The sequence below is a fragment of the Elgaria multicarinata genome, chromosome 7, assembly GCF_023053635.1.
Source record: "Elgaria multicarinata webbii isolate HBS135686 ecotype San Diego chromosome 7, rElgMul1.1.pri, whole genome shotgun sequence".
In the NCBI taxonomy this organism is placed as follows: domain Eukaryota; kingdom Metazoa; phylum Chordata; class Lepidosauria; order Squamata; family Anguidae; genus Elgaria; species Elgaria multicarinata.
The window spans coordinates 102,989,350-103,002,882 of record NC_086177.1 but is presented as its reverse complement, the minus strand read 5'-3'; the positions used below and the strand labels follow the sequence as shown (position 1 = coordinate 103,002,882).

The 13,533-nt window shown below is 42.0% G+C and overlaps 1 protein-coding gene across 1 annotated transcript in view; it reads left to right on the top strand.

Moving 5' to 3' along the window:
* The first annotated feature begins 4,768 nt into the window (after positions 1-4,768).
* Positions 4,769-13,533, top strand: part of HHLA1 (HHLA1 neighbor of OC90) — a 35,000-nt gene continuing 26,235 nt past the window's right edge. The window contains exons 1-9 of the mRNA XM_063131333.1: positions 4,769-4,895; positions 6,021-6,080; positions 6,956-7,036; positions 8,238-8,321; positions 9,355-9,438; positions 9,582-9,665; positions 10,218-10,274; positions 11,689-11,808; positions 12,732-12,824. Of these exons, the coding sequence (XP_062987403.1) occupies positions 4,769-4,895; positions 6,021-6,080; positions 6,956-7,036; positions 8,238-8,321; positions 9,355-9,438; positions 9,582-9,665; positions 10,218-10,274; positions 11,689-11,808; positions 12,732-12,824 (790 nt within the window). The remainder of the gene's footprint in view (positions 4,896-6,020; positions 6,081-6,955; positions 7,037-8,237; positions 8,322-9,354; positions 9,439-9,581; positions 9,666-10,217; positions 10,275-11,688; positions 11,809-12,731; positions 12,825-13,533) is intronic.

Below are 13,533 nucleotides of genomic sequence, written 5' to 3'. Positions count from 1 at the left end.
AGACCTGATGCCACTATGCTAGGGTGACCATATGAAAAGGAGGACAGGGCTCCTGTATCTTTAACAGTTGTACTGAAAAGGGAATTTCAGCAGGTGTCATTCATATATATGGAGAACCTGGTGAACTTCCCTCTTCATCACAACAGTTAAAGTGCAGGAGCTATACTAGAGTGACCAGATTTAAAAGAGGGCAGGGCACCTGCAGCTTTAACTGTGGTGATGAAGAGGGAAGTTCACCAGGTTCTCCATATATACAAATGACACCTGCTGAAATCCCCTTTTCAGTACAACTGTTAAAGATACAGGAGCCCTGTCCTCCTTTTCATAGGGTCACCCTACTCTATGCTACCTCCAGTAATCAGAGGCAGTAAGCTTACGCAGACCAGTTGCTAGGGATCGTTGGTGGGAGGGTGCTGCTGCACTCATATTCTGCTTGTGGTTCTCCTGTCGACAGCTGGGCAGCCAACTGTATGAACAGAATGATGGACTACATGGAGCCTTGTTCTGATCCAGCATGGCTTTTCTTCTGTTCTTAAGTCCCGAAAATGATAATTCTAGCATCTCAACCATACAAATGTTTCAAAGGCTTCCCCCAAAGGCCAAAATGAGAATAGGTACTGTCAATAAATGGGGACAGCTGTGTTGTATGGGAAGAACTTAAGAATCAGTCATGAATTCCATGGGAACTTGTATCTCATCATGGAATGCAGCCATCTAGCATTCTGTTTCAAGAATCTCAATGCTCTGAGTGGGATCCTTCCTCTTTTCTCTTTGAGCACCATTCAGTGCTGCTCTTGACCTGTGTGAATGTGCTTTCAGGATGCTTGAAACCTGGTTGGGAAATTACTTAGACAGCTGAGAAGCATCTCCTTTTTAACCATGACCATTTGTTGAACCGAATCACTAATGACAGCCATTGGGCTGACAGACCAGTTCATTGTTCTGTGCAATATTAATAGACATCAAAGGCGGTTTGCATTTCTTTTATCTTTGATTTATTACAAAAAATGTCACAATAAAGTGGAGGCTCAGGTAATCATCCAGTCAAAGAGAGAGAGAGAGAGAAGCTATTTTGCAGATGTCACAAAACCAGCCTGATGTGGGGTTTTACTTTGGTCCAGGCTTCTGACCCATGATAAATACTTTAAAGGTTGTCACACAGAGGAGGGCCAGGATCTCTTCTCGATCCTCCCAGAGGGCAGGACACGGAATAACAGGCTGAAGTTAAAGGAAGCCAGATTCCAGCTGGACATCAGGAAAAAACTTCCTGACTGTTAGAGCAGTACGACAATGGAATCAGTTGCCTGGTGAGGTTGTGGGCTCTCCCACCCTAGAGGCCTTCAAGAGGCAGCTGGACAACCATCTGTCAGGGATGCTTTAGGGTAGATTCCCGCATTGAGCAGGGGGTTGGACTCGATGGCCTTGTAGGCCCCTTCCAACTCTGCTATTCGATGATTCTATGATTCTAAGTTACGAGTGTCTCAGCCATTGGGTAGGAGTGATAGGCATAGAGTCAAGCTTCTCAACTTGATTCATACAGACCACAGTCTCCCATTTTTTTTTCTGTGTTTAAACTGGAGGCATTAAATTCCCATTTAAATCAGTTTCAGTTAATACTTATTTATTTTATTTTATTTATTGCATTTGTATACCGCTCCATAGCCGAAGCTCTCTGGGTGGTTCACATAAGATAAAAACTTAAAAACAATATACAAAGATTAAAAACCACAAAGTCAAGCAAAATACACACACATTTAAAACCACTATAACAATTTTAAAAACGATGAGCTAAAAAAAAAAAAAAAACCCAACCAGACCCATGGTCATTACATACTGCTAAATGCCTGGGAGAAGAGAGAAGTCTTGACCTGGTGCCGAAAAGATGACAATGTTGGTGCCAGGCGGGCCTCGTCAGGGAGATTGTTCCACAGTTGGGGGGCCACCACTGAGAAGGCCCTCTCTCTTGTTGCCACCCTCCGAGCTGCCCTCAGAGTAGGCACCCAGAGGAGGACCTTAGATGTTGAACGTAGTGTTCGGGTCGGTTCGGGTCGGGAAAGGCATTCCGTCAGGTATTGTGGTCCCAAGCCGTGTAAGTTTGTTTAGGTTAAAACCAGCACCTTGAATTGGGCTCGGAAACATACAGGCATATGAGGGAACAAACTTTGAAGGTTCTTCAAAAATGGTACATGACCCCTGTTTGGTTAGCACACATTAACCAGGAATTGTCAAGATTTGGCTAGAGGGGAAGTAAGGAACCAGCTACCACCCAGCATATGTGGCGGTCCTGTGTAAAAGTGGCAAAGTTTTGGACTGAAGTCTTTGGTGAAATTGATAAGATACTTGGGCAGCAGTTGGAGAGAACACCTGAGTTGGCACTTTTAGGACTATTTCTGAGAAACAACAAAAAGTGCTCCTTTCAGCCATTGGCTGGAGTTTTGTTGGCGGCAGCCAGACTAGTCTTTGCTCAATTTTGGAAGGATCTAAGAGGAGTTTCATTGGATGTCTGGTGGACTTGGGTTTGGAAGATTGCCTTATCTAAAAAAATTAACAAATAAGTTACAATTGGCCAAAGGGAAGTAGGGAACATGATACACTCACTGTGGATTGGTTTCAATGTATTAAGTATGTTGGTAACACTCAATTTCATAACACCCTGCCTGTAGCATATTGGTCTCCCTGGTTCATGTGAATAATGTACTTTGTATTTTTCTGCCTTGATTTCTTGTAATTACTGAATGCTTGGACTATCGCATGTAGGGGGTGGGTGGAGGAGTATTAATTTTCAAACTTTTCGTAACAAAAAAATAAAAATGAAAATAAACTTTATTTTATACATGAAAATGTATAAAATAAAAGGGTGCAAAAAAAAAGTAAGGGGTACCTTTTGGAAGAGGATCTGTTACCCTACATGTGGTCCAATCACCTAGAATGCTGAGATGCAACAGAATGATCTGCCTCTGGGTGGAGAGAAGGCCGTGGGACTAAATCGTACAGACCTTCAATGGGGTGTGTCCATTAGACTTTGAAGGCCCTAGTGCCATGCCCCCATGGGAGCAACCCTCCTCTAAGGAGGAGCTAGAGCTGCTAGAGAAGAGGAACAGCACAGAACAGCCTGTCTGAAGACCAGGAGGAACCTGAGCTCTCAGGGGAGATGACTACAGGTCCATTCCCACAAGAGGCAGAGGACTCCACTCTGTGGCAGAGGCTGAGTAGCCCCATGCTCCTGAAAGCATTGTCATCTTAAGAGGCAGCCCAGAGGAACCCCTGTAAGGAGAAGTGCCCATTTAAAAAAGAGGATTATTCATGAAGGAAGAACTCCTCATGAGTAGGACATTTGCTAGAGGGCCTATGATGAACTGCAGCTGAGCCCTGGGTGGGGCTATGGGAGCTCAGGCTGCATAAATCTTCTGTTCCAGTCTACTGCTGGAACAACATTGTTCTACTAGCGCCTTCTATACCCGGCCTTACTTTCTCATAGATCCTCTGGGCTGCTGACCACTGTACCTCCTGCTTGATTCTGCTTTTGGGGCTGCATTTGCAGTGGACCTCCAGAGTTGCAGTCCAATCTGCATATTGGTCTTTGCACTATATGTTTCATCCCTCCATACAGATCACATTCTCCATCATGATGGATGTTTTGCTAATCTCATAATAAATGAGATCCAAAGTGACCAACCTGCTTTTGGCATTTCTGCCAGATGTATCGGGCCCCATTTTCCTCTTTGTCTCTCCAGGCAGTTTGCACAAGTGGAACAGAGATTCCAAAATGCCATGGTTACCTCTGCATGGTGCTGTCAATTTCTCCATGACGATTTTATGTTTCCTGGTTGTTTCCAATGTGGGTAAGTAACAGTGTATATGAAATCCTAATTTGACCAAGGAGTAGGTTTTTAACCAGTTAAGGAAAATCTGCTGTGTTTGCTTAAATACGTGAATACTTTCTGAGTTGGGACAAATTATGAAGTAAGCTAAAGTGTTAACAAAATGAGAAGTTGCCATTCAGTGACTTTTTATTTTTAATTCCATTCCAATACTTTGATTTAAGTACCTTTTCCTACTAGAAAAAAAAATGTTCCAGGTATTTATACAATAGGTAAAATTAACCTGGTGTACTGGTTTAAAAAGTTTTTTTTTAACTAAATATAAGTCAAACATGTTAAATCAGATCAGGACAGGGGTGGGGGAGTCTCTGGCCTCAAGATGGTTTTGGACTACAACTCCCATCATCCCTGACCATTGGTTGTACTGTCTGGGGCTGACTGGTGTTGGAGTCCAATAACACATGAAAGGCCACAGGTTCTGCACCTTGGTTTAGAGGGAGGGTAAAGTATTTGGCTGTGTTTGATCAATCTGGGGCTCCTTTTCCCTGGGGGTAAAAGACCCCTTACCAATTTAGGGATGTGTGAATAAGCAAAATATGAGTTTGCTCAAGTTATCCAAATTCTATCTCATAGCTTCTTCTGACTCATGTCCATATCAGATTATGAGCTTTTTGTTTTTTTCTTTCTGCATGAAAATCTGTGCCTAGTTTTATATGTATTTTTTCCAAATGTATGCATCAATTGTGCACATATTTGAAATATATGCATTCTTCTCCTATTGATTAAAGTGTAATTGTGTGCATTCCCCCCTCCAAATGTGTGCATCTTTTCATGCAGTTCTGAAATGTACACATGCTGTAGATATTGGCCTTCTAGGCCCCTTCCAACTCTACTGTTCTATGATTCTATGATTTTTTGGGTCTGCAAACCGCATTGCAAACTTGGAAATGTATGGCCTTCAGCTGCTGATTGTGTCCGAGTCCATGTTTGGATTAGAAGGTGTGAACTGGATGAATCCTGATAAACTTACCCAGTTCCCACCTGTCAAAAATATACACGAACTGGAATGCACTCGTACAGCAAAATCCACGCTAATCAGAATTTTGCAATGCAATTCGCAACCCCAAAATGTGCACACACAAAGTGTGTATTAAAGAAAAGTGTGCACACAAACATGCCCCAATGTCTGCAATATATTAGTCTCTGCAACATAGGGGAAGTGGGCACAAAAGCAAGTTATAGGGTAAAACTTCTCGGGAAAAGGTTGTATGCTAGGATAAGTACATACAACAGCATATATTAGAAGAAATGCATATACAAATGTGCACAAATTTTCACCCACACTTTTCTTTATTTTGCCAAATTCACAAATTGATGTGGGAATGGACCAAAATGAACTTAGTCAGGTAACTAAGAAGCTGAGTGAAACTGAAATTGACAGATTTCACTCATTCCAAATTTGATGTACCTGCACCTTGACCTCTTAACCTTCTGCGCATGTACAACTTAACAAATGTGCACTCAACTCATTCCATGTACAACTTAACAGATGTGCGCTCAACAATTTCCATGTACAATTTAAGAAATGTGCACTCAACTCATTCCATGTACAACTTAACAAATGTGCATTCAACTAGTTCCATGTACAACTTAACAAATATGCACTCAACTAGTTCCATGTACAACTTAACAAATGTGCACTCAACTCATTCCATGTACAACTTAAGAAATGTGTACTCAACTCATTCCATGTACAACTTAAGAAATGTGCACTCAACTCGTTCCATGTACAACTTAACAAATATGCACTCAACTAGTTCCATGTACAACTTAAGAAATGTGTACTCAACTCATTCCATGTACAACTTAACAAATGTGCATTCAACTAGTTCCATGTACAACTTAACAAATGTGCACTCAACTCGTTCCATGTACAACTTAAGAAATGTGCACTCAACTAGTTCCATGTACATCTTAACAAATGTGCACGCAACTAGTGCAGGAGTGGGGTCATCAAAAAGTTTGCCAGTAAACTTTTTCACAAAACCCCCACATTACTGATGCAGGCAGTCTCTGAGGAGCTCTTTATCATTCTCGGACAGGCTGTTCGAAAATGAATGCTAGGCCTTGCTTTGATAGATTGTGACATGAAGAATAAATGTTAGGAAGGCTGCTTCTCCAGTTAAATATCTTTTGCAGCTGCAAGCCCAAAAGCAGAAAGCAAGAAAGAAGAACGGCTGGCGGTGCTGGCGACTGCAGGTAAATCCTTGTTTGGAGAAGTCAAATTTAATGGACGGAGAAGCTTTCCTTCTCTGTGCTTGGGTCCATTCTAAATTAGAAATGATAGAACGGCAAATAGCAAGAAGGGGAGCTGATCTATGTTTTTTGACAGCTGCTTATTTTTCTGTCTCCCAATCTGGAAGTCATCCAAATCAATTTTGGAAGTGATTGGCGTATACTTGCACCAATTGCTTTGGAAACTTCCTCAAGGAGCAACAGCAAAAAGAAACACATGAAACCCTAGAAGGGTTCAAGAAACCCTTCTAGAACCCTGATCACGATTTGCCCATGTCACAGAAGGACAATACCAAATGCAGTGTTGAATCTGCAAAACTGCATTTGATCACAAAGAATGCAGTCCCACTTATTCTCCATACTTGCTGCTGCCTCCATTCATAAATAACCTCCCCACCCCCTGAGAAAAGGGCTGAGATTGGATGATGAGGGTTTTTTTATCATGTAGTGTTGCATTTTATTGTTGCATTTATATCCCACCTTTTCCCCTCCAAGGCCCACAAGGTGGTGTACATAATCCTCCTCTCCATTTTATCCTCACAACAACATCCCTGTGAGGTAGGCAGGGCTGAGAGTCTGTGACTGGTCCAAAGTCACTCAGTGGGTTTCCATGGCTGAGAGGGGCCTAGAACCTGGATCTCCTGACTCCCAGTCCAATACTTTAGCCACTACACCCTCCCTCATTTATGGAAATTTAAAGGGGGGTCCAGATGTCCTCATCTTCTGCTTATAACTGTCCCGTGTTTTGTTGCTGAATTGTGCCTTCTGAGACATTTGACATTGATGCCATTGTAACACAGACTGTCAGTACTAATGGCAAGTAACGTGTTCTTTTCTAGAGCTGCCTGCTAAATCAGTTGATCTGGCGGCGATTAACCTGACTGAGCTGGTTAATGGAATGCTAAATACGGCTCTCAAAGGTAGCTGCTCCTCCTGCTCATACAATTGTCATTTTATGAATTCATTGCCAACAATGTGCAGATGTCGGGGTGGAGGGGGATGTGGACAGGCGGTGCATGAGGTTGGAGATGGGGCTACAAGGCACGGACCTGCTCCGTCTACCACGTCTTTTCCTGTGGGTGGAGGAAAGCATTGTAAAATAGCCCATTTCCAGTTCTGAAATTTGGAGATCTGATGAGATTGTTGGGAGCATGATAGGACCTCAACACCTCACCCTCCACCAGTGCTACAAGTGCCCCTCTGAAAGTCACCTGAACCCGGCTCCATTTGCCCCTTCCTTTCATGTAAATTGTGGTGTCTAGGAGGCCTCTCTTTGAGGGTTTCATTCTTACCTGGCACTTGGAATGCCAGGTAAGAATGAAACAGCACAACCCTCGGGGAAATGTAGTTTCCCAGAGTGCCTCAGTACTCTTCAAGAACATCAGGCACCCAGTAAACTAAATATTCTTAGGCGCTAGCCGCTATGGGAAATGTAGTTTCCCAGGGTGCCTGAATGCTCATTAGGGCTGAGTACCTATTACAGTTCTGGTCACCACATCTTTAAAAAGTGGGTATTGTAGAGCTGGAGAGATAGTTTTTTTCTTTTATGATACTAGAACGTGTTGAAGCTCAATGGCTGGAGGTTCAGGACAGACAAAAGGAAGTCCTTCTTCACACAGCATGTAGTAAAAATTTGGAATTTGCTATCACCAACTCGGATGGTATTAAGAGCGTATTAGACAAAATGCATGGGAGATAAATAAATATGATATTTTTCGATATCATTTCTGGCTTGGGATGTATGGATGGCATTTTTAAGGTTGCTATTCATACTGTCTTCTTAACCTGTTTAAGCTGCCTTGACAGTCTTTTTTATATTGTAAGGTGGGGCCTCATCATCATCATCATCATCATCATCATCATCATCATAATATGAAAAGAGCATTAGAGACCCACCTGGTGACAGAAAAGAAGATGCTATGGTGGTAGTTCAGGAAATGTTTTGCTAAAACTGGGTTTAAAGAAGGCATCAACATGGTGGAGGATATTCAAGCACAACATATATGTAACTCACACACATATATGTAACTCACACACTGAAGCCATATGTAAGCCAATTTTCTGGCTTTTGCCAATTATATATATTAATATGGCGCTTAAATTGTTCCTGTATTTCCACAGGTTCCAAAAAGTTCTTCTCTTTGCTGAGCATTACGTCTTACAGCTCATATGCCTTCCATAAGGTTTCCATTGTCCTCTACAACAGTAAGTGATCTACTAATCATTATTCGGAGCTTTCCTTGGCCAAAGCCTTAAATGTCTCTGCAGCCAAATTTCATTCGACAGTGGTACAGCGAGCATGGACCTCTGAGCCAAAGGCTTGGAACCTACAGGGAAGGGGGGCAAGTGAGCAGCAGGTGATGGGGAAAGTGGCAACTAGGCCTGGAGTTAGCACTTGGGCTAGCATAAGTATGCTGGGGCCTACCAGGGCTGACACTACTTGTTGCCACATAAGAACATAAGAAGAGCCCTGATGCTGGATCAGACCAAGGGCCCATCTAGTCCAGCACTCTGTTCACACAGGGGCCAACCAGCTGTTGACCAGGGACCAACAAGCAGGACATGGTGGAACAGCACCCTCCCACCCGTGTTCCCAGCAACTGGTGCACACGGGCTTACTGCCTCTCCTACTGGAGGTAGCACACAACCATCAGGGCTAGTAGCCATTGATAGCCTTTGCCTCCAGGAATTTATCCAACCCCTTTAAAGCCATCCAAATTGGTGGCCATCACCACATCTTGTGGTAGTGAGTTCCATAATTTAACTATGCGCTGTGTGAAGAAGTCCGTCCTTTTATTTGTCCTGGATCTCCCACCAATCAGCTTCATGGGATGACCCCACTGGGTTCTAGTAATTTGAGAGAGGGAGAAAAATGTCTCCTTATCCACATATTCACACCCTGCATAATTTTGTACACCTCGATCAGGTCTCCCCTTAGCCTATTTTATTTTTAGTTTATTTTTTCCCATTTCAAAAAATAAATAAACATGTTATAGTTAAGGAGTGCCCAGCCAGGCATGAACATGGTTCCAGATGATCATGTTATTGTTGTTTTATTTATTTATCATCTATCTATCAATCTATCTATCTCTATATAATTTCCTGCTACAAAATGGTGCTTATTCCCAAGTAAAAGTGTTTTTGCAGCAGAAGGAAACTCAATTTCATTTCTGTAGTTATGACGGCACTGTAATTTACACGAATTTTTCACGTTGCTCTGGGTCTGCTCCCTTCACAGTATCCAACTTGAAGAATGTTGACGCCACCAAATTCCCCATGAGGTATTGCTACTGCTTAAACAATCGGACAAATGATTTAACAGGTGCGTGGTAGAACAAAGTGTCTTGTGTGTAACGTGTCGCTTGTCCTTTGCGTACGGTCAGTCTGTTCTCAGTGGCAAGGAGATGGCCTTGAGAAGGTCTCCGTTTGTAAAAAAAAATTAAATGCTTTGTTTTCTTTGCCCAGATTTTACTGCTTTGCTCGTTGATATCGTTGGAAACTCCACCAATTACTTGACCGAAATTTTCAAATCTACTTCCATTGTGTCAGGTGAGAATTTATTTATTTATTTATTGCATTTTTATACCGCCCAATAGCCAAAGCTCTCTGCCATTTGATGCCCAGTTCATTCAATCTGAACATTCTGGGCCAGGTTCACCGGAGGACGGTAGTGACAGGAAGTTGTGGATGACAGCGACAGGAAAGGGAGGAGCATCACCGCTTCCCTCCCTTCCTGCTGCTCCTGTTATTGTGAGCAACTTTCCGGGTCTCCCTGCTGGGGGGTGTAATTTAGGCTAGACTTGCTTGGGTACGAAGGAAATGTCTTTTGCATGGATGCTACTATAATGATTCACCTAGGAATTCATGAAGAAGTCTCTACTTCTGGTGTTATCCTTTAAAATCAGCAAAATTCCAGCTTAAGTTTCTTCACTCTATAACCTCTGTGTTAAGTTTGTGTGAGGGCCTTCACGATGTGAATTGAAAACTAATTTCTGTATTGCTTTTGATTTTGTTGATGCATTTATTGATCAGTGCTCAAGGCGATTCCAGTGTCATGAATCTTAATTAAGTCAATGAAGCATCTGTCTGTCTGTCTTTCAGTGAGCCAGAGTAATGAGAGTGACTGCATCTACATTTGTGTTATGTCAGGCCGCACAGGTAAATGAATGAATGAATGAATGAAACTTTATTGAATAAGTCTTCCGACCATTTCAAAAGATCACATCATCTTTAAAAACATGCAGGCATTAATTAAAATTTACAATTTAAAACAATGTACAGTTCCTAAATGATATATTATTTAAGACTAACAGTTAATATATCCCCTTGTGTTGCGAGATTTAATAAAATCTACTTATTAAGCAATTTTTCTAATTCTTTTTTCCTTATGCTGGCTGCTTTGAGAGCAAAAAGGGCAACGCTCTGAGTCACAAAATAATTAGAACCGTGTAGGGGGAAGGACAATTTACCCTTCACTATCCAGTTTCTCATGCGTATTAAAAACATAGATAGATAGATTTCTCTACATTTTGAATACAACCAACATTCAAGTAAATAGTGAGCTAGATCGTCAATAGCCACATATACATAATCTATCTTTCAATGGGATTTATTTATTTATTTATTTATTTATTACATTTTTTTTACCGCCCAATAGCCAAAGATTTTAAGAAAGCTACAAAGACTGATCTCTTCCGGCAGGCCTACCCAGTTGAATTTTAGGATGCCTTTTAATAATGTGCTGCTTTTAATGATGTATTAGTCTTGAATGTTTTAATTATATGTATTTTGTGGTATTTGCATTTGTGTTGTACCCCGCCTCAATCTGGAGGGAGGGGTGGGTAACAAACAATTATTATTATTATTATTATTATTATTATTATTATTATTATTATTATTAAAGGCAGGAGCCACACTACTGCTTTATAGCAGTACTGAAGTGCACTAACAACTGTTGGAGCCCACTGACACAGGCCATCTACCGCTTTCATACCTCTATATCCTGCTTGGTGTGGCTCCTGCCTTTTATATATTGCTTTCATACCACTTTCATAGAATCATAGAATCATAGAATAGCAGAGTTGGAAGGGGCCTACAAGGCCATCGAGTCCAACCCCCTGTTCAATGCAGGAATCCACCCTAAAGCATCCCTGACAGATGGTTGTCCAACTGCCTCTAGTGTGGGAGAGCCCACAACCTCCCTAGGTAACTGTTTCCACCGTCGCACTGCTCTAACAGTCAGGAAGTTTTTCCTGATATCCAGCCGGAATCTGGCTTCATAGAGCTATATTCTGTTTGGTGTAGATGAGGCCCTAGATGAGCTTTTTCCTTTAGGGTATTGGGATGGGATAGCAGATGTTTGAGGACATGCATTCTTTTCAATCCTTTATGGTTTGTCGAGTGCTGGAAAGTTGGAATCCGTAGGACTGAATCATTCATTTGGTGACAATCACTGGGCTGCTCATCCATTACTTTCCCAGGACATTTTCTCGCCACTAATCATGGTAGTCATTTATCTGAAAGTAGCTACATTTTCATTAAGCCTTCCATTTCCCCTCCCGCCCGACTGCAGGAAGAAATCTGTCGGACTTATGGGAAGCAATTGAGAAGTCCCCTGTTATTAATTACACTTTTTCTGGTAACATGTCGGACCTCCTGGGTGAGTACATCCTGAACATACTAATGAAGAAGCGTAAGCATAGCATAGACATTAGTGTGCAACTATTTCATGGAAGGAAAACAGTACAACTCAATCAATGTTTTCATTGCTTGAAATGGTGATGCTCTAATGTTTAGAATTTTTTTTCTGAACTAGGGCCTATTAGCTGCTGAGGTATCGCTCTTCTGTAGTCAGGTGGAAATGCAACTGAGATGGTAGTTCCACGTGGCACTCAATATGCTTCTATATCAGGGTAGACAGAAGTTCAATTGGGATCTACAGGTAGATCTTTTAGGGATTTTCCAGTAGATCTCCCAGGTTTTCGGACTTCTAGTATTTTAAAGAGAGCAAGTAAAATTGCACAGAGAAAAGCATATATCAGCATAGCTGGACTTCTGCTGATTAATTTCTCAGCCAGCCTCCGTGTTCCTCATCTGTGAAATGGGAGTACTAACCCATTGCTTTTGACCAGGTCTTTGTTCAGCTTTGCTGGTCAGTTTTAGAGAGTTCTGTTAGAACATATAGATCATGGAGAGCAAGAGATAATTGATTTCACCCCATGAGCTGCCATGTTTGGCTCTGCTTGGTAGACCTTAGCATTGTAGTTAAAAATAATAATCCCAGAAGCCTGAAGTCTGTCTACTCCTGTTCTATACTATCCAGCAATGTCTTTCCCCCATGGCCAAGCTAATTCTATAACGTTTACTCACAAGTCAATCCCAATCAGGAAAAGTCTCCTGTAATGTTAATTAGAGGTTTTCTGTTTGCAGATCCTGCCCTTATTCTCGTCTCCCTGTTTAGTGCAGCTGGTGAATTAATAATGAGTTGCCCCTTAATTAGATAGTTTCTATCCTCCATGGTTGTTCTTCCCCGCACACCACCAATCCTGTGATGGCTGCTGGATTTTCTCCAGTGCAATAGCGTTTCTGTCTTCTTCTTTTTTTCCCTCCTCAAAGATTTAAACTTGATCGTTCCTGGTCTAATGCCTCTACGGGAAGATGCTGACAAGGAGCTAGGCAATATTGCAAAAGACGCATGGACATTTAAAAGTGCGCAAGTATCCTCAGCCATTTAAACATCTAATCTTTCTGTTAGTCACCCAATTGAAAAGTAGTTGACTAATCAGCTAGTTTTTAATGGAGGCTTTTAAGACTGAGAATGAGTTGTTGCTATTATTATTATTATTATTATTATTATTATTATTATTATTATTATTACATTTATATTCCCATTTTTCCCCTTTTGCAAGGAATTGAAGGCAGCTTACAATTTATCCTCACAACAACCCTGTGAGGTTGGTTAGGCTGAGAGTCACTGGGTGACCTAAAGTCACCCAGTGAGCTTCGTGGTCGAGTGGGGACTAGAACCTGGGTCTCCTGGATCCCAGTCCATCACTCTAATGTCTACACCACACTGGCTGTCAGTGTGAATGGCAGTCATTTTGTGCACTAGTATAAAATGCTAGATCAGTGATCCCCAAAGCATGTCTTAAGGCATAGCAATATTGCAAAAGAGGGCTAAAGTGGATATTTGAAAAAAGTAAGATATCCACAACTCCAGGGGTGCAGAAGCATTGTTCGCCCTGGGCTGGAACAATGGGGGACACATGCCAACCCTGGGTGGGGCCAAACTGGGGAGCTACCACTGGCACGTGCCTCCCCTACAAAATACCCCCCCCAACTCACCCCCTTCCTTCTTCAGCTGATCCATACAGATCATTTTGGGAATGGGGGCGTTTTGATCCCCATAATGGTGCAC